The sequence below is a fragment of the Lynx canadensis genome, chromosome D1, assembly GCF_007474595.2.
Source record: "Lynx canadensis isolate LIC74 chromosome D1, mLynCan4.pri.v2, whole genome shotgun sequence".
Classification (NCBI taxonomy): domain Eukaryota; kingdom Metazoa; phylum Chordata; class Mammalia; order Carnivora; family Felidae; genus Lynx; species Lynx canadensis.
In genome coordinates, this window is record NC_044312.2 from 98,339,681 (window position 1) to 98,359,601 (window position 19,921).

Genomic DNA, 19,921 nt, shown 5'->3' on the forward strand with positions numbered 1-19,921 from the left:
AGCTAAGTGGTGATCTAAGACTTGAGCCCCACTCTCAGACTCCAGATTTGTGTTCTTAACCCCCACACCGTTAAACACATGTGCCTCGCTTCTTGCTCTGCATTGTGTCCCCTGTCTCCTCTCCTCCTAGCACCTCAGAGGCCAACCCAGCAATAGCCCAGAAATTCAGATAGATCATTCATTCAGCCATTCAGCATATAATAGTCCTCCTTCCCCTTATCTGCAGTTTTAGTTGCTCACTGTCAACTGTAGTCTGGAAGCAGATGATCTGACTATATGTCAGACGGTCAATTAGTCGCCTAACACATCATTCACCTCACTCCATCTCATGCAGACATTTTGTCATCTCACATCATCACAAAGAGAAGGGTGGGTACAGTACAATAAGGTATTTTAAGAGAGCGACCACATTTACATAACTTTGATTACAGTATATTTTCTGATTGTTCTTTTATTATTAGTTACGGTTGTGTTAACCTACTGTGCCTAACTTACAAATCAAACTCTATCATAGGTAAGTACGTGTCGGAAAAAAACGGTACTATATGTAGGGTTCAGTACTATCTGCAGTTTCAGGCATCCGCTGGTGGTCTTGGAACACATCCCCTTCAGATCAGATGTGACTACTGTATATTTATTGAGCTTCTAGTATGTCCTAGACCCCCTGCTAGGTACTAGGGTAATGAATGAGACAGCATTCTTGCTCTGAGAGTTCACACGCTAATGTGGGAAATAGACAAGTAATGGGCAGCTTCATTGCCATATGGTAAATGCTGTGATGGAAAAAGCGCCGGGTGCGGGAAAATCCTATTGAAAGAGAAGGTCAAGGAAAGCTTCTTGGAGAAGGTGGCATCTAATAATATTTTATTACTATCCACAGAGTTATGAGTATTTAGCAATGTCATCTATATGAATTGCTAAACATGGTACCTGGCTCATGGTAAAGGCTCAATAAACGTTTAGTCCTGTTATCCTAGATGAGGGATAGTCAGCCCTCTCAGGACCCACACCACAGACAGAGCCGAGTCAGGTCCCTTATGGAAAGGGCATTTGCCCTGGGGAGTTAGAGTTTTAAGGGACCATGGCCAGAGACTTTGGTTGGAATATGGATTTCTTCTTGACAGTCATGTTCTAGGGCTTTCTGTGAGTTATCTGTACAATCTTTTACTGGGACAGCTTTCTCCCAGTATTTCAAGGAAATCTAGAAAATTCTACTAGAAAACACTAAAGACTTAGAAAAGAAATCCTTTATTTTTGAGCATGTGGCCCCTCTGGTCTGATTTCTCTGACCTCTGGACTAAGAATTGCGCCTCCTTCCCCAACTTGCTGAGAGAGCTAGGTAGAGCCTGTTAGCTCTGTTTGCTACTGGCCTCAGGACTGTTGCCGTGGAAACCATTAGGACACTTCACATAGCACAAGTCTGCCAAGAAAACCAAGGCAGAAGTTTGCAGGGCCCTGAGGAGCTCCGGGAAAGGCATGCTGGGCGCTGTCTCCACCAGTAGGCCTCCCCTGGGAGCGTTGTATTTATAGCCACTTGCTGCAATCTCCTGCCCCCAGGGCCCAGCAAGCATACAGGACTACCCACCTCTCTCTTGATTCCACCAGTCTCGGGCTCCACTGTCGCCATGCTATTGGCCTCACCTCAAAGACCTGCTCTCCTCAAACCTGTGAACCTCAGATTGTTGGCTTTCCAGTTCAAATCTTTGTCCCTAGTTTGTTCTGCAGCCCACTCTGACAGGTCTCCAGATTCGTTTCCTGTAAGGAAGGAGCAGAGTTCTCTGCTTCATTTTCCTCCCCAAACAGTGTTTAGCATAACAGATTCTCTCCCCACAGGAATGGGGGGTGACCCGCTTGACCTTTGAATACGACTCTGAACCTTTTGGGAAAGAACGTGACGCAGCCATCATGAAGATGGCCAAGGAGGCCGGTGTGGAGGTGGTGACTGAGAACTCTCACACTCTCTATGACCTGGACAGGTGAGAAATGGGTCCCTGGGCTCAGCTTGCCAATTATGGGAGTTGGTGGTTCTGGCCCCTGCTGAGAACTCTGGGAGGTTTACCGATAGAGCCACCTGGCACATGAGGTATGGCATTTTCTAGAATCTGGAAGAGAATGGGCCCGAGTTGGGGCCTGTGGAACAGATCACAAAGAGCTGTACCCAATTTGGGTGCAAAGAGGCTCACTAAGGCCGAGGGATGGAAGCAGTGAGGATCCCCATGCAAGGTCTTCACAGATCTGCCCCTAATCTGTTGTCCCGTCCACTCGCACTCCCACTGTGTCCTGCTCCTGAAAGGCTGCCGTCTGACCTCAGTGGACCCTACCTGGTAACCTTCCTGACAGAGCTCTATTCTCATATAGCCAATTTCTGTATCTAATGTGAGTTCCCCGGGCTCCCCTGGCTATCTGGGTTTCCAGGCCATGTATTTAGATGTTGTGCAGGAGGCTCTAGAGATCCCTGCGGGGGGCTGATAACTACAGAGCAGCCTCCTTCCCTAGGGACAGGCCTGTGTGCTTTCAGAGTGTCTAGGAGGAAACCCTCCCCTCCCCTCCCCTTCCCTGGCAGAGCTGTCACCCTCCTGCTGCTGCCGCTGCTTTTGCTGCCAAGCCAGCAGCCATCCCTGCTCCCTGCCCCCCACCCCCCCCCCCAAGCTAGTGGTGGCTGCCAGGAGGCCAGGTCACACATCTCTGCACGTGAGCTAGCTCTCAGGAGGAGCGGCTGGGTGTGGAGCTCCTCCTCCTGCCACGTGCCAGCCGAAGGGGAGGTGACTGCAGGGGCAGCAGCCAACCTCACATCCCCAGCGAACCTACCCAGCCAGCCAGTTCTTGCGTAAGCTGCTTCTTGGCCAACAGGAAGAGCCCGGGGAATCTGGCTCCAGGCCACCCCAATGCATTCTGTATAAACGGCCTCAGTTTTCCTCAGTCCTATATCTTCTTTCCTTAACCTGAGTTTGTCTCTGTTTCCCTTGCTCGTGAAAACAACAACAACAACAAAAACCTTTGAGAACTGCCAGACGCCCTTTAAATAGTTACTGCTATTGACCGCAGCCCCGATCTCTGATTTAGGAAAGATAGTCTGTTCTCCATGTCTCTGTTCTAACAAATTGGGACCAAGAAGGGAATGATTTTTCAACAGAAGAACATGCTTGCAGTTCTTGTCAAAGGACTTCCTGAAGGCTTATGCCGGGAAAGACAGGAAGGGCCGTGGGGATTCCCATGGCGTGGACACACAGGCTGAGTACCAAGAAGGCTAGCGGGGATTTTTCTGTGATTAGAGAGATACGGTCAGTCTCTGTCTTTAGGAGGCTCCACGTCGACACCAGGGAACCTGGAATTGAGTCCCAGCTTTGGCCCCGCCTTGCTCCATTACCTGAGGCACCTGCTCCAGCTCTCTGGGCTTCATTTTCCCTCTCGGTAAAATGGAGATGTAGCCTCCCTTGCCCCTTCCTTTCCACTTAGGGGTGGGACCTGTGAGTGGATGAGGAAAGCCACCCTCCAAGCCTTCCAAGTCTGGGCCGTTTTCTGGGAGGGCAGGGACCTGAAGTGAAAGGCCTCACGCGTGACGTCAGGTGTGCCTTGGGATTCCCAGGATTATCGACCTGAACGGGCAGAAGCCACCCCTTACCTACAAGCGCTTTCAGGCCATCATCAGCCGCATGGAGCTGCCCAAGAAGCCCGTGGGCTCCGTGACGAGCCAGCAGATGGAGAGCTGCAGGGCCGAGATCCAGGAGAACCATGATGAAGCCTATGGCGTGCCCTCCCTGGAGGAGCTGGGTGCGTACTTCCTGACCCAAACCTCCTCTTTTTTGGAAGATAGCTTACTGGGTTTTTTCTCCTTTGTCAAAGTGATGCATGTTATTACAGATGTTATAGAAGGAACATTGAAACAAAAATGGAAATAATCACTGTTACCCCCCTGCCGAGAGATGACCACTATTGATTTTGGAGCATGTCCTTCCAGTCTTTTTTTCTGTTCTTACTCGTATACATCATCCTATGTTATGCTCCTGTTTTTGTACTTTTCTGTCTCAGAACATACAGGCACAGTCTAGTGCTGGCATCAGTGGGCTCCCCGACACCAAGATAACTAGTATAGTTTCCATTGAAAGGGCGTCTGTCAGCCCCTCAGGTCACTGACTGTACCCTTTCTCCCCTTCCTCCCCCATCCCGTGTTTTTTGATCCGAACAAAATTAGCCTTTCTCACCTGAAAACCACAGTCATTTCTAGCCAACCTGATAGGGCAAGCTGTACAGGATTGTTCTCATCTGTCTTGAATGAGGAGAGGCCAGGATAGGGAAGGCAAGGGAAAGGAGATAAAAACGTGACAGTGGAAAGAGAACCAGGATGACCTGGCACATGTTGAAATGTTAGGATGATCTCAGCGCCAGCAGCACCTAGAACACATAGTTCAGTTCCCACAAGGTTCAAAGAACACAACGTGTCGAGACTTGTTGAGCTATCACTGAAACGGCCTGACCTCTGGTTCCATGACCTGCTCCTCCTCTTGTAGGGTTCCCTACTGAAGGACTTGGCCCGGCTGTTTGGCAAGGAGGAGAGACAGAAGCTCTGGCCCGCCTGGATAAGCATTTGGAACGGAAGGTATGGCCCCCGTTTCTGTGACACACAACTTCGGATGCCAGGATCCAGGCAGCAGAGGATATGAGAGTCAGCTTCATGTCCCTTAGTGCCTCTTCCCTCAGAGTGGTTGAAAATGAGAAATATTCCGAGGCACCTGGCTGGCTCAGTCAGTGGACCATGTGACTTGTGATCTCGGGGTTGTGAGTTTGAGCCCCCCGTGGGGTCTAGAGATTACTTAAAAGTATATATCTTTAGGGGCATGTGGGTGGCTCAGTCGGTTAAGCGTCAGACTCTTGATTTCGGCTCAGGTCGTGATCTCATGGTCTGAAGATCCATGCTCAGTGGGGAGCCTGCTTCAGATTGTCTCCCCAGCTTGTGCGCGTGGGCACTCCCTCCCTCTCCCTCTCTCTCTCTCTCTCTCTCTCTCATTCTCTCTCTCTCTCTCTCAATAAATAAATTTTTTAAAAATTTAAAAACTAAAAATCTTTAGGGCTCCTGGGTGGCTCAGTCGGTTAAGCGTCCAACTTCGGCCCAGGTCATGACCCTGCACTTCGTGGGTTTGAGCCCTGCGTCAGGCTCTGCGCTGACAGCTTGGAGCCTGGAGCCTGCTTCAGATTCTGTGTCTCCCTTTCTTCCTGCTTCTCCCCTGCTTGCACTCTGTCTCTCCTTCTCCCAAAAATAAATAAACAGTAAAAAAAAAATTGTTTTAATAAAAATCTTTAAAAATTTCGAAAAGAAAAAGAAAAATCTTCCTGATGGCAGTAACAACAATAATAACGACTACCATTTAGTGAGTGTTTACCACATGCTGGTCACTGGGCTGAGCTTTTCTGAGTTAAGTATCTGCTTGCATTATTTCCTATTTTCTTTTCGACATCCCTACAAGGTAGGTGTTAAGCTCTCCATTTTACAGATTAGGAGATTAAGGTTTAGAGTTAACAAGTAGTAGAGTGAGATCTTGTTCTACGTGATTCCAAAACTTATACTAGATTGCTTTTCTTTCATCTTTGTACAGGTTCCCCTTACTGAGAGGGTGTCTGGTCAGTGAAGTCCAGAAGATTAATTACTTTGTGTTTCTGTGTCCCATCCTCACCTTTTGCTGGGCCCCCTCAGCATTGATTTCCGTATGTTTGGACACAGAGAACAAATGGGCCACCTCCCAATAAAGTGGGAATTGGCAAGGGGAAGGAAAGAGGTGGAGGCCTCAAAGGCACTCCTTAATAATGTCACATGGCTTCCATGACCCTAGGACTAGAGGAGCAGAGACGGTTCTCATGATTGAGTCAGCTCCTGGTTTCCTGCCCACCACGGCTGTTTTATAGACTGATAGACTGGCTCTCAACTTTTTGTATTCTCAGATGGGTGGGCATTTGGCCCAGCAGCCAGGTGATAACAATGGAACAAGGAGACTAAGGCAGACCTACAAGGGAAGAATGCTTCCCAGCCCTGGAGGTGCCTCACCAGCAGTGAAAATGTGCCACAGGACCCACCTCCCTTGGGATGGCCCTATCTTCGTGTTACCATCAGCCACCCCAGCCAGCCCCACCAACTTAAAAGGATAAGACTGATGTCCACGGGCTATGGGGAGGACCAGCTGTCCCTGTCCACATAAGGAGCTTTACCCAAAGATCCTTGGGTACACAAGAACACAGGCTGGGCTCAGGGGGCAGAGCGGTAGAGATCACAAATGGGATGGCAGGACTAGAATAAGACTGACAAGTATAAAGAGCTAACTTAATGGTCTCATGGATTATCATCACCTTAAAAGCATTTTGTGGAGGGCTGTCCCCTTAGATCATGAAGTCAGCGTCCTTTTCCACATGCCCCTGGAGGGTGTGGTCTGTCATGGGGCCTTGTGTCAGAACCCTTCAGACTCCGTGGTGGTCAGAGGGAACACCGTGTCCTACATTCTAGGAGAAGAGAAGGTGCCTGTGAGCAGAGTGTGACCTTGTCTCAGGAGGTTTATTTCAGTCTTCAGTTCTCCAAATCTGAGGTGAACATCTACTTGTGTCAGGATGGCCTAGCTACTAAAAAGACTGCCCAATGAGGCAAGCATAGAGTCCGCTTCCAGAACTAGTCTATTGTAGATGATAGACATGAAACAAGGAATTACAGGGTACTCTGAGGGTTAGGAAAAGAGCAGTTCAGAGTGTTAGGGGAGCAAAGAGGAAGGGAGTTTTATTAATCAGTTTGTATTTGCAAGTTGGCTTTTGAAAAAGGGAGTTTTTGAACTCAGTTAACTAGGAGTCCAAGGTGTAGCCTTTAGGTGGATCCAGGTGTCCAAGTAATGCTGCCAGGAATACATTCTCCATCTCTGAGCTCTGAGGTAGGCTTTCCTTGAGCAGTGGCAAAGTGGTCACCAGAAGCTTATTTTCGGTCTGCTAAGCACACCAGAGGAAGTAGTGTGCCTCTTTTCTAAAAGCTCTGAGAAAAGTCCCGAGGAGTGTTTTCATTTCACTCTGGATCGGGTCATGTGACAGTCCCTGACTCAATCACCACGGCCGAGGAAGGGGCGTCTCCCTGTCAAACTTGTATTGCCAAACTACTCCCAGAGTCAGAAGGTGAGCTCGGCTCCACTTTACCCAGTTGGACTGAGATTAGGGCAGGTTGGATCACTGCAAGGAAACTAGGTGCTCTCACCAAAAAGGGGAGACAGTGTATGATATTTATCCCTGGTTCCCCAAAATAGTAGATGAGGGCAAGCATCTCTTTATAAAAGTATCCCTATTTTTATTTTATTTTATTATTTTATTTAATGTTTATTTTTGAGAGAGAGAGAAATAGAGTGCGAGTTGGGGAGGGGCAGAGAGAGAGGGAGACAGAATCTGAAGTAGCTCCAGGCTCTGACCATCAGCACAGAGCCTGATGCAGGGCTTGAACCCATGAACCGTGAGATCACGACCTGAGCCCAAATCAGACGTTTAATCGACTGAGCCACCCAGGTGCCCCTCAGTATCCCTAGTTTTAAATGAGAATGGTATGATGGAACATTTTGCAACCTTCAGTGATGACGCATTGTGCATCAATGACTGCTAACCCCCATAAAGAGAGACAGTCAGGCATTATGTCCCCCTGCAGTCTTGCCAAAGAAGTCAAACCTGAGTCCAACCCAGTCTCTGGTACCGGCCACCGGTTTGCAGCAATATACTGTGCCTGTGCAATCAGCAAAATGTAGACTGTGGGAATCAGTACAAGTCAAATGACCTGGGTTCTTCGCAGAAAACCTTAAAGGGAAAGAAAGAAATGACAGGAAGTATGTAGACTAAAAAAACCTTAAATAACAGTGACTCTGCCCCCAGTGTGGAGATGGGATTAGAGGGCGACCAGAATAGATGCAGGGAGATCAGTTGGGAGCCTGTCACAGTCGTCGAGTCTACATCTTAGCCTGATCCAGGTTGGTGGCAAGAGTGATGGGAAGAAAAGGACAGATTTGAGGAATCTTTGAACAGTAGAATTGACAGGACTTGGCCACAAAGAAGTCACAGGTGATGGCCAGGCCTTGGCGTGGACACCCAGGTGGATGACGGTGCATTTTCTGAGATAAGGATGCCCTTGGAAGGGTGGTTTGAAGAAAAGAGTTGTTACACTTCGAGGGGCCTGGAGGGCAGTCAAGTAGAGATCCTGGCAGGGAGGTGGATGGAGTGATCTGGGAATCCAGCTAAGCAGCAGCTAAGCATCCTGGGCTGGAGCCACTGACATGCTGATCCTCCGTAAAGAAGTGGTGTTGGGAGCCACGGGACTGGACGCTCTCCCCCAGTAACACAGTTGAGTAGGGGACCCAGCACAGAGCCCTGAGATGCCAGCACCGAAGGGGTTGGGAGGGGAGGCAGCCAGGAGTGTGTGGAGTCCAAAGGCCAACAGAACAGAGGGTTATGGAGACGGGAGCAGGGTGAGATGTGCCGAGAGGTCCAAAACTATGACAGGAAGTGCCTGCAGGACTCAGTGGCATGGAAACCACAGAGACTTTGGTGGGAGGCAGCTTGGTGGGAGTGGGTGAGGGCAGAAGCCAGACTTGAGTGGGCTGAAAAGTGAAGGTGGGTGTGGGGAAATGGGCTGTGAAGAGAGGAAAGAGGACCCAAGAGTAGAGGTCTGCAGGGTTGCTAGAAGTTACTAGAAGTCCTTCATTTTTTTTTCCTTTGGTTTGCGAAAAAGCTAGATGACTTCCCCAATATTCTTGGAGTATAAACTGGAGAGAAAGATACGGAACGTGCAACAGAGGGAAGAGGGGCGGGCTCCAGAGCCAGGCAGAGGCCTTCGCCTTGGGCAGGGTCACAAGAGGGGGTAGGTGTAGATGCAGGCGAGTTTGTAGATTTGGTGGCTAAAGGTTGAGGAGCTTTTCTCCTGAGGGCTTCCATTTCCTTATTGTCGGGAAGGAAAGTCGTCTGCTGGAGGGTGGCGGGGAAGTGTGGCGTAGGGGGTCTAAAGAGGGTGTGAAGTTTGTGAAAGAGTCATCAAGAAGAGAAAGAGGGTTCTAGCAGTGGAGCAAGAGAAAAGAGTTCCTGGATGTAGGTGGAGTCTGGAGTCAGAAGCTAAGTGCCCCCCGGCCCTGTCTCTTACCGACTCTGTAACCCCAGAAGAGGCACATCACCCTTTGGGCTTCGTCGTTCGTTTTCAAAAGGAGGTGCTGAGAAATGCCGCCTCAGAGGATGGTTCAGATCAGATGGGAGGACGTGTATGACAGCGGGCTCTGAAGTCACGCTCTGTGCCGGCGCCTCGGGGTTTTTTTCTCTAACATCCAGGCCTTTCCTTTCTTCGCCTTCTCTTCCCACTGCAGGCTTGGGTCGCCAACTATGAGAGGCCCCGAATGAACGCCAACTCCCTGCTGGCCAGCCCCACGGGCCTCAGCCCCTACCTGCGCTTCGGCTGCCTCTCGTGCCGCCTCTTCTACTACCGCCTGTGGGACCTGTACAAAAAGGTGAGGAGCGGGGAGGGCAGTGCACCCTGCGCCCGGTCACGGCCAAGCAGAACGGGGCTTCCGGGCCAGTCAAGGGCCTGGGCTTTCAGCCTGTGGGCACGCTGGACCACTGCTAGGGCACAGTCCCGCCACACGTCTAGGGGGTTTGGAGCCACCACGTTCGTGGCAGCTCCAGATTCCCTTGTGGGGGAGGCCTGAGCGACATGGTGCTGAGAGCTGGGTGGGTATTTGCATCCACATGCTACCACCCCCAACCCCAGGTGAAGCGGAACAGCACGCCCCCCCTCTCCCTGTTTGGGCAACTCCTGTGGCGAGAGTTCTTCTACACGGCAGCCACCAACAACCCCAGGTTTGACCGCATGGAGGGGAACCCCATCTGCATCCAGATCCCCTGGGACCGCAACCCTGAGGCCCTGGCCAAGTGGGCCGAGGGCAAGACAGGCTTCCCTTGGATTGACGCCATCATGACCCAGCTGAGGCAGGAGGGCTGGATCCACCATCTGGCCCGGCACGCTGTGGCCTGCTTCCTCACCCGCGGAGACCTCTGGGTCAGCTGGGAGAGCGGGGTCCGGGTGAGTGCTCTCTCGGGGGAAGCTGGCCTGTTCCTTCTTGTCAGGCCCAGCAGGGGCAGCCCTCTTCTGGGCTGGGGCATGGGGTAGGATCCCTGGATCCTGGGCATCCCCTCCAAATCCTCGCTGGTTTGCCCTCCGCAGAAGGGCTTTGGCTCTCCTCCATGGGGAGATGTGTGGTAACTTGGGGAGAATCATGGCAGGAGGTCCTCAAGGTGGCTGATTGTCCCACACTCTCCCCATCTAGGTATTTGATGAGCTGCTCCTGGATGCAGATTTCAGCGTGAACGCGGGCAGCTGGATGTGGCTGTCCTGCAGTGCTTTCTTCCAACAGTTCTTTCACTGCTACTGCCCTGTAGGCTTTGGCCGCCGCACGGACCCCAGTGGAGACTACATCAGGTGAGGATGCGGTCCAGGCTCTCTGCTCTGGCTGCTGTGGCCTGCTCCTAGGATGAGATACCCTTGGCCCTTTGAAGGAGAGTGCCAGTGTGCTGACCGGTTGTCCGATGTATGTGTTTCAGGCGATACCTGCCCATATTGAAAGGATTCCCCTCTCGATACATCTATGAGCCCTGGAATGCCCCAGAGTCCGTTCAGAAGGCAGCCAAATGCATCATTGGGGTGGACTATCCCCGGCCCATTGTCAACCATGCTGAGACCAGCCGACTCAACATTGAGCGAATGAAGCAGATTTATCAGCAGCTCTCCCGCTACCGGGGACTCTGTAAGGAGCCGCTACTCCCACCATCATCCCCTAGCTCACTAGGGGCAGGATAGCACCTACCTGCGGGCTCAGAGGGGGTTTCCAGATATTTGCAAAGGGAGACTGAGTGCTCTCTTTTGAGCTGTTAAGTTGACTTGACTTCCCAGGGCACAGGGCACTGTAGGCCAGGATGGACGGGGCCTCTCTTCGTCGTGGCCACAGCGGGAAGCGATGGAGCCCCAGTGTCATGGCCCAGCACCCCCTTTCCCACCACTGCATCCTGTTTTCAACCGCCTGGTGGCCCTCTAGAGTCCTGCGAGATTATATTCTGATCGTATCCCTGCCTCTCTCCCAGGTCTGCTGGCTTCTGTCCCTTCCTGTGTGGAAGACCTCAGCAACCCGGTGGCAGAGCCCAGCTCGAGCCAGACTGGGAATGTGAGCAGTGCAGGTGAGTAGCAGCTGGCCTCCTGGGGCCCATGTCCACCCGGAGGACACTGCAGAACTACCACCAGTTCAGTCATTGAGGACTGAGGACAGAGGCCGGAATGAATCTGTGCCCTTGTAGAGAGCTTATATTCCTCTTGGCAGAGACAAACAGTAAAGGAACCGTGTAAGAGCATTTTTGATAACAAGGGCTTTGGGGGAAAATAAAATTGAATGACCTGGTAAGAGAGGGGCTGGGGAAGGGGGATTCCTTCAGGCTCTTTAGACAGAATTAGTCAGGAAACCCCTTTCTGAGCAGGACCCTGGTAACAAGGAGAACCAGGCTTTCCAAGAACTGGGGGAAGAACATTCCAGGCAAAGGGAATAGCAGGGAAAGACCCAGAGACGAACGAGCTTAGCCCATTCGAGGCACAGAGGAAGGGAAGCTGGTGCTGCTTGGCGTACCCCGAGGGAGGAGCTAGAGTGAGATGGGGACCAGGTGTGGCAGGAGCGGTGTCACCTGGGCCCGCCCCCCCCCCCCCCCCCCCCAGGAGGAGTAGGATTGTGTCATCAGCGCACTGAGGAGGCACTGAGGGGTGGTCAGCAGGGTGAAGGTGTGTGACCTGACCTGTGTTTTCAAAAGCTCCCTCCGCCTGCTGTGTGGAAGGGACAGTGCGGTGCGGGCAGGCCCAAGGACAGGGAGACTAGAAAGGAGGCAACCGTGGTGGTCCAGGCAGGAGGGGGCAGCACAGTCCGGTGGTGGCAGCAAAGACAGGTCAGGCAGTCTTGCCGAATTCTTCACCTCCTCCCTTCAGCTCTGGGATCGATGTCAGTAAGATGAGGCCAGCAAGAGCGCCAGGGGTTTTTCTAGTTTGCCAAGCCAGGCTAGCTCCACAGATGAGGGTGCTGCTTGTTCCTGCTTCAGGAGGCTGATCCAGCGTCTCCGAGGGAGTGCCTGACCTTCAGAGCAAGGGCAGCAGACAGGCCAGAGCAGTCTGTGGCCTGGAGCCCATGGGATTTGGGGCCCAGAAGCTGGCCCTGCCTCCAGCAGGCCTGGTCATGCCCTCCTTAGACATTTCCAGGCAAGGTCACTGCTGAGAGAAGACCGAGGGGCGGACCTGAGGAGCAACTCGTTGGCATGGCTTTGAGGCAGGCTCCCTGCCCCTGGAAGAGCTGCCGTCGCACAGTGTCGGGTCCTCTTGGCTCCGTGCAGGGTCCTTGTGACACTTTGACCTGCTTCTCTACAGGCCCAAGAGCGCTACCGAGTGGCCAAGCGTCCCCGAAACGCAAGCTGGAAGCAGCCGAGGAGCCACCGGGCGAAGAACTCAGCAAACGGGCGAGGGTGGCAGGGTTGCCCGCCCCAGAGCTGCCGAGCAGGGACGTCTGAGGGTGAGTGACAGCGCAGATTCAGCTGGAGGAAGGAGGTGGGAGAGGTGGACAGGGGTCTGGAAAACTACTGCCCTGCCAGCTGAAGGCTAAAACCCAGCAAACCAGATGAAAACCTGGCGGCGACTGCATGATTTTTTCTAGGATTTCAGCTCTAAATTTCTTCCATTCTGACTTCTATGCCTCTTAAATTTTAAAAAGAAATTTAAAAGTAAAGCGTTTTTCTTTCTTTACCAGCTAAGGAAAAACCTTTTTTCCCCCCCCCCCCCCTTTGGCTCTTTCTACCTATCAAAGTGAGGCAAATCCCACAAAAAGAAAGCAGAGACCCAGAGAGGAAGCTGTAGGAGAAATGGCCCCATAGCAGGATCTGAGGATGCTCCTGGACCTTCTGCCCTCGTGGACGGGCTGTGTTCCGTAGGCAGGCCAGTGGAGGGCAGCACTGACCTTCAGAAGACAAGCAGAGGGCTGGGCACTGCTGGCCAGGCCCAGCCCTGCCTGAGGACCAGTAGAGTCTGGCTGCCCATGGTCTCTGCCTCTTGAAGCCACTCCTCTGTTCTCCCCGTCCTCCTGGCCTTGGCTCTGCACTTCCCTGTCAGCACTCAGCTTTCTTGGAAGCCCTCTGAATGTCATTTACAAAATAAAAATTGGCTCCCTCCCCAGAGCAGGAAAGGACTTTTATGCCTTTCTTGGGGAAATATAAATTACTCTTCTCTTTGAGTCATCATCCCAGGCTGTTCTTTATGTGCCATGTCTGCGTCATTAGATTGGAGAGGATGCTTTTTCTCTATGGAGCCCATGGATTCTTTTTTCCACACCCTTCCATTTCAGGGCCAGGTGAGGCCATCTGATTTCAGCGGCTAAGCTTGAGTGCTGGGTGAGACAACGATTGTTTGATGCTTGTGCCCTTTACCCTGTGAGGCTCTTGGTCATAGACGTCACTGATAGATTTGTGCTGGCTTGTTCCAGAAGCACTGGCAGGCTTAGATACTACTCTCTTAGTTATCTCTTAGCTCTTTGATACTAAGCAAAGTTCATTCTGCCTTACAAATCTGGACCTTGCCAGGCTGTCACTCCCGACTTTCAGGTGAGAAGATCAAAGAATAGAGAGGTTAAATGTCTGGATCAAGGTTGCTCAGTAAGCTAATGGCATCCAATTCAGCATGAAATTATTGCCAGGAGCTATGTGAGGTAGGGGAGTATATGCATAAAAGATATGTGATGATGCCCACCCACAAGCATTTAACAGTCTGCTTAGAAAAAGAGGGCAAATAACTTCTAATTCCTAGACAGATGATATAGACTCTACATGCTTGTCATAAGCCAGCGGTTGGTGGGCTGGAGTGATCAGGGAATACAGTACAGAAGTTTACACTTGGGGCTAAAAGGTAAGTTGGATTTAGACCACAAGGAGGGCATTTTGGACAAGAAAAATAGCTTAATGATTATGTGATCTTGTACAAGTTAGTTAACTGGTATGAGACTTAGTTTCCTTACCTATAAAGTAGGTTGTTACAAAGGCTAAATGGTTACATTTATGTGTCTGATAGGAGCGCGCGGCACTGCTGGGAGTAGGAAAGCTGTCTGCTCTGGCTCGAGCAGACAGGGGTTTGTTTTTCTCACCTAACAGGAGGCCCTAATGCGCGCCTTGCTGGTTTTGAGTTGGCTCAACTATGTCAGAGCCAGTTTCTCTGAGATTCTCTTGTTCTGTGGTGTCAAGGTGGCTGCCACAGCCTCAGCCATCAATTTCTCATCCAAAGCAAGAAAGAAGAGACCACTGTGCTCATTTATCAGTAAACACACACCAAGTCAACACAGTTTGCCAGACACTTTTGTGCACATGAGGATACTGAGACGTGCTGAACAAGACTGACGAAGGCCCTTCCCTCTTGGGTGCATCTTGGTGGGAGGAGACAGACGGTAAACAAGTAGATATAGTCGAGAGGCTCTAAGTGGTATGAAGAAGAAAAAAACGGTGGTAAGAAGATAGAAAGTAAAGATTGGCCCACAGTGGGGGGTTGCAATTTTAAGATTGGAGAAGAACAAACAAACAAAAAGATTGGGAGGGGATGCCTCTCTCCCTTTTCATCAAGAAAATAAAAGCTTTCCCAGAATACCCTTCTCCCGGCTTTTCATGTTGGTCTCATGAGCCCACACTGAGTCACAGGGCCACCTCCAGTGTGGGAAGTAGGGATCCAGGTTATCAGGATTGGTTTAGACCATTGGTTTTCCAACTTGAGTGAGAAACAGAATCCCCTGGAGGATTTGTGAAACCACAGATTGCTGGGCCCCACCCCCAGAACTTCTAATCCTGTAGGTCTGGGGTGGGGCCTGAGAATTTGCATTTCTTTTTTTTTTTTAATGTTTTTATTTTTGAGACTGAGAGAGACAGAGCATGAGCAGGGGAGGGTCAGAGAGAGAGGGAGACAGAGAATCCAAAGCAGGCTCCAGGCTCTGGGCTGTCAGCACAGAGCCCGATGTGGGGCTCGAACCCACAGACTGTGAGATCATGACCTGAGCTGAAGTCGGACACTTAACCGACTGAGCCACCCAGGCGCCCCGAGAATTTGCATTTCTAACAAGTTCCCAGCAGCCGATGATGCTGCTATTCTGGGACTGTACTTTGAGACTCACTGACTTAGACCAATCATGAGCCACGGTCTGTGCCGGTCCATGACCCACTGAACAAAATCAGGGTTTTGGTAGCTAGGAAGTGTGGGTACTGGGAGACAGCTAACAGCGTCTAGGTAATAGGCAAGGCAGTTAGCCCAATGCCTGGCTCATAAGTATCCAGTAAATGGTAGCTATTATTATAAATATCATCACTATTATTTTAGAAGAACATAAGGCTACTGTTGGGTTGGAGCCTGCAGGGTCTTAAATGTCAGGCAGGTGAATCCTTGTACTCTGGACACTAAGGACCATTTTGGAACAGGAAAGTGAACTGATCAAACAGGCGTTTTTGGAAGGCATTGGGCTGGGGTCTGCAGAGGAAATGGTGGCAGTGGGGGAGCCAGCTGAGACGCGATAGCAGTGACTCCAAGTAAAAACATTACAAGGGTGAGGACGTCAGCCTGTCTCTGGCCTGGCCACCCAGGAGATTATCCGTTGGCCAACTGGGATCTTAAGGACTGATTCTCAAGATTTACTATGCTCTTAATCATGGCTAATTGCTTGGAAGTGGGGGGCTAGGAGGTCAGAGGACAAGACAGACTGGGGAAGAATGCACGTGTTCTTTGAAAACCCTGAGAGAAGAGAGTATACTTGGGTTTCACTGGATGCTGGTGGTAGTGCCTGGCCCCCAAGACATTCAGCATCCTTATCTGTAAAACAGTGATAATAGCACCTTGTCCCCTGCCCTGCCAATCGAGCACACGTCAGGGAAAGAAAATGAAAACCCGTATGTGCAAAAAAGCCTTTGAACAAGGTCAAATGCACCATGGAGATGAAATCACATTACCATCTTGTACATGCTTCTCAGGGTGTCTTGAATTGTGTTATTGTTACTTTAGCCAGAGGCCGCCCTCCGGGCTAAGTGGACCACAGAGCTGTGGCCACGTGGCCAGAGTTGACACGGGACACTGAGAAGCAGGAGACTTACCCTTCTCCCCTCTTCTCTTGGTCAGCATTAGTTGTGTGACTTGGGGCAGGATACCTGGCCTTTCTGAGACTGCATCTATAAGGTGTGACTAATCATTCTTTACCAGCCTGAAGGCTCCATCCTGAATCTTCTGAGGCCCCATTTAGCTCTGAGCTCTGTGGCTTTGTGATTCCATTATTTCTAATGCCTCAGAGCTATGGCAGTTCACAGGACAGACAACAATTTACAGTGTAAAACATGCCTTGATATCAGTAGGTTTCATGCTTACCTAAAACCCACACCAGTGTCTGTTCTGCATTTGGTGGTATTGTACAATGTTCACTAAACTGAAAAATAAGCCAGTCTCCAAATAGCTATCATTTCAGAGGCTTCCCTATAATCCCTAAAGCTGCTGACTGCTCAGGATTCCATTAGCCTCGAATTGTGTACAGATTTTTCTTATTGGTCCAATTGCTTTGTCATGGGGGAGCAGCGCACATGATCCATTTGCCCATCGGCTGGCACACAGTGGTTGTTGAGAGAAGCCCCAATTGAATACAGAAGTCTCCTGGCCAAGGGTCACCTCTTCCCCTCCCCTGCCCACAGGTCACCAAGCTTGGTTAGCCCTGGGGCTTCACTGCAGAAAACCTGACGTCTGGAATCTCTTCCTCGTCATTTTGGCACTTCTGTTGTGTGTCCCTCATGTGAAACAACGTTATGGGAAAGGCAGCGGGTGACCTAAAATGCTACACAGTAGATGTGGAGACAGTGGGACTCTGGTCTTACGTTCAGACCAGTGTCTGCGTTGCCATCCTGCGCTCACTGCCTGGGAGCCTTCACCCGAGTTGCCTCACCTCTCCTCACCTCTCCACTTCTCACTTCCTGACCTGGAAACGAGAAGTTGGGACTCAGTGTCCCTTTGCACTTTCCCAACCAAGTAGCTGTTGGCTGGCTGACATCCCCTCCCCTTGCTGTAGGATTTGTATGGTGCAGGAAAGGAAAGGGTGTCACTGACATGAGAAATGAGACGGAGCTGAGAGCCCTGCTTTGTAGCCCATCTCAGCCCATCCAAGCCCGGCTGCGCCTCTGTTCCTCCTTCTTCCTAACTTGCGAGCTGGTGGCAAACCCTCTTCCCCTTTCAAGCTCCTGGGCACCGAGACCTGGTTGCAGGCTCCAAAGTTTCCGCCAACCTTGAGCTGTTGGGGTATCCTCTGCTGATGTAAGCTCCTGCGTGCACATCATCCACACGCCCCTTCTGGGCTGGGGTCAGGGGAAGGGTAGACTCACAGACTTGGATTTCTTGTTAGCATCTGGCTCACAGGTAGCCTGGGGGTAATTCGAACAGCGGGTGCACTGAGGGAGGCAGTCATTAACTTACCTTGTGTTCAGCTGCTGCCTCTGTGTTTCTTACATTTAATGACAGGTTGAAAGAGTTGGACAATTGAGAGATTGATTTTTCAGTGCATGTTTTATGAGTTGATTTTTCCCTTGGTGCCTCCCCCTACCTGTTCTTCCCTTTCTTTTAATGCTGCAGTCGTCATTTTCTTGCAGGGCCTCCTTTGATTTCCCCAGTCCACGTTTTTTTCTGCAGACTTATGCCCTGGCTTGAGAACAAGAGCACAGGAACTACCTAGTTACCTGCTGATCAAGGAGCTTGAGTAACTAGTTGACCAGGCCTTTGACTGATTTCGTGGACAAGCACATCCTGGTTCTTACAAACCTTGGTTTTCTGTATTTGTGCTTTTGAACCCATTACAGAGGGATGTGGGTCACAGGGGCTTATCTGAGGCCCACACACTGCCATCTCCCTTCCTGAGCCTGCCCCATAGCGAAGTCACGCCCAAGTCTACATAGGTCTGAGGTGCTAGCATTATAGCCACCTGACTGCTTATATTCTAGGCATTGGTTCTTTTTATTGTTGCTTTCCTTTGGAAAATGTTTAATTGTGATGCAGAATAATTGAGGAGCTGACAAATACATTGCTCGGATTTTAGATGTGCAGGCAACAGGACATATCTTATGCTGTCACAGCAGACTGGAATACCCACTCACTGCCAGTGTGCACCAGATGCAGACAGGAAATGTTGCACATTAAATAACATATCCTCTTGATTACTGTACTTTATGTGAGATTTATTATAAGCCTAATTCTAATTCAATGAATGCCATCCACAGATTGTATGATGGGTCATTGTCACTGTGGGGCGTAAAGCAATCATTAAGAAGGTTGACAGGCAAAGCATATTAGAAAATAATCTTATAAATTTGATTAAAGATACTTGCAAAGTCACATTAATTCCAAAATAATGTTTTCTATACATATGGTGACTTGGGAAGTCTTAGGCCATCCCCTGAGAAAACATAATGAAGATAAGCAGCTAAAAAAAAGAGAGAGAAAGGATTTTGATACTTTGCAATGAAAAGACAGTTTAAGCATTTGAATTAAGCCTGTCACTGAAAAGTGCATTTTTTTTTTAAGTTTTATTTATTTATTTTAAGAGAGAGAGAGTATAAGCAAGGGAGGGGCAGAGAGAGGGGGAAGAGAGAATCCCAAGCAGACTGGTCTTGAACTCAGGAACTATGACATCATGACCTGAGCCGAAATCAAGAGTCAGACACTTGGGGGTGCCTGGGTGGCTCAGTCAGTTAAGCATCCAACTTCGGCTCAGGTCATGATCTCACAGTTCATGGGTTCAAGCCCCACGTCGGACTCTGTGCTGACAGCTTGGAGCCTGGAGCCTGCTTCTGATTCTGTGTCTCCCTCTCTCTCTGCCCCTCCCCCACTCGCACTCTGCCTCTGTCTCTCTCTCTCTCTTTCAAAAATAAATAAATGTTAAAAAAAAATTTTTTTAAAAGAATCAACACTTAACCAACTGAGCCACCCAGGCACCTGAAAAGGGCTTTTTTAACCAAAAGCAAGTCAACGCTGTTAGCAAGTACATGGATCCATTCATTATTCAGGTGATCTCAGGAGTGAAGGCAGGGCTCTTGTCTACTCTTCCATAAAGGCCCCATAGACCCTGGACAACCGCTATGGAGTGCCATTGCCCATTGAAATAAGGGCATGTCTCCTCCCTGTATGGTCAAGATGGAGAGGGAGCCTGGAAATCCTTAGTCCCGTAATACATACCCCAAATCCTCTAAGGCACTCACTCATCTTCTATTGCTAAGCCCTAGCTCTATAAGCAACAATCATAAGTACTTAGAGACAAGTTTGCCAGAAGCTGTGAAGATCACTGGTTACAATTAAGCATTTGCTTACACAATTACGCTGCCTAGTGTTCGATCAGAGAATCTGGAAAAGGGGGGGGTTTCTGTCTCCCCGTTACAAAGATTTCATTGCTTCAAACTCTAGAACAGTCCTGTCAGATATACAATGCATGCCACAAGTATAATTTTAAATTTCTAGTAACCACATTAAAAAGTAAAAAGAAAAAGTGAAATTAATTTAATGAAAATATTTTTTTTCCCAACCATATATAGGCATTGGTTCGTAAACCCTTTTTCGGGTTACCCGTGCTTTGGAGAGTCTGATAAAGGATGGATCCTCCCCAGGGGCACCTGCGTGGCTCAGTCAGTTAAGTGTCTGACTTCAGCTCAGGTCATGATCTCATGGTCCGTGAGTTCGAGCCCCACGTTGGACTCTGTGCTGACAGCTTGGAGCCTAGAGCCTGCTTCAGAGTCTGTGTTTCTCCCTCTCTCTCTGTCCCTCCCCCACTCGCACTCTGTCTCCCTCTCTCTGTGCAGAATAAAATAAAAACGTTTAAAAATT

At 50.1% G+C, this 19,921-nt stretch overlaps 1 protein-coding gene across 2 annotated transcripts in view; it reads left to right on the top strand.

Moving 5' to 3' along the window:
- Positions 1-19,921, top strand: part of CRY2 (cryptochrome circadian regulator 2) — a 33,528-nt gene that overhangs the window by 9,061 nt on the left and 4,546 nt on the right. Inside the window, exons 3-12 of one of the 2 annotated variants that reach the window (XM_030332036.1) lie at positions 1,834-1,976; positions 3,587-3,771; positions 4,509-4,597; positions 9,351-9,491; positions 9,752-10,063; positions 10,308-10,459; positions 10,582-10,784; positions 11,119-11,211; positions 12,434-12,575; positions 12,867-14,324. In XM_030332036.1, the coding sequence (XP_030187896.1) occupies positions 1,834-1,976; positions 3,587-3,771; positions 4,509-4,597; positions 9,351-9,491; positions 9,752-10,063; positions 10,308-10,459; positions 10,582-10,784; positions 11,119-11,211; positions 12,434-12,573 (1,458 nt within the window). In that variant the 3' untranslated portion in view covers positions 12,574-12,575; positions 12,867-14,324. Of the gene's footprint in view, positions 1-1,833; positions 1,977-3,586; positions 3,772-4,508; positions 4,598-9,350; positions 9,492-9,751; positions 10,064-10,307; positions 10,460-10,581; positions 10,785-11,118; positions 11,212-12,433; positions 12,576-12,866; positions 14,325-19,921 lie in introns of those variants that run through there. The other variant, XM_030332035.1, reaches the window with a different exon arrangement.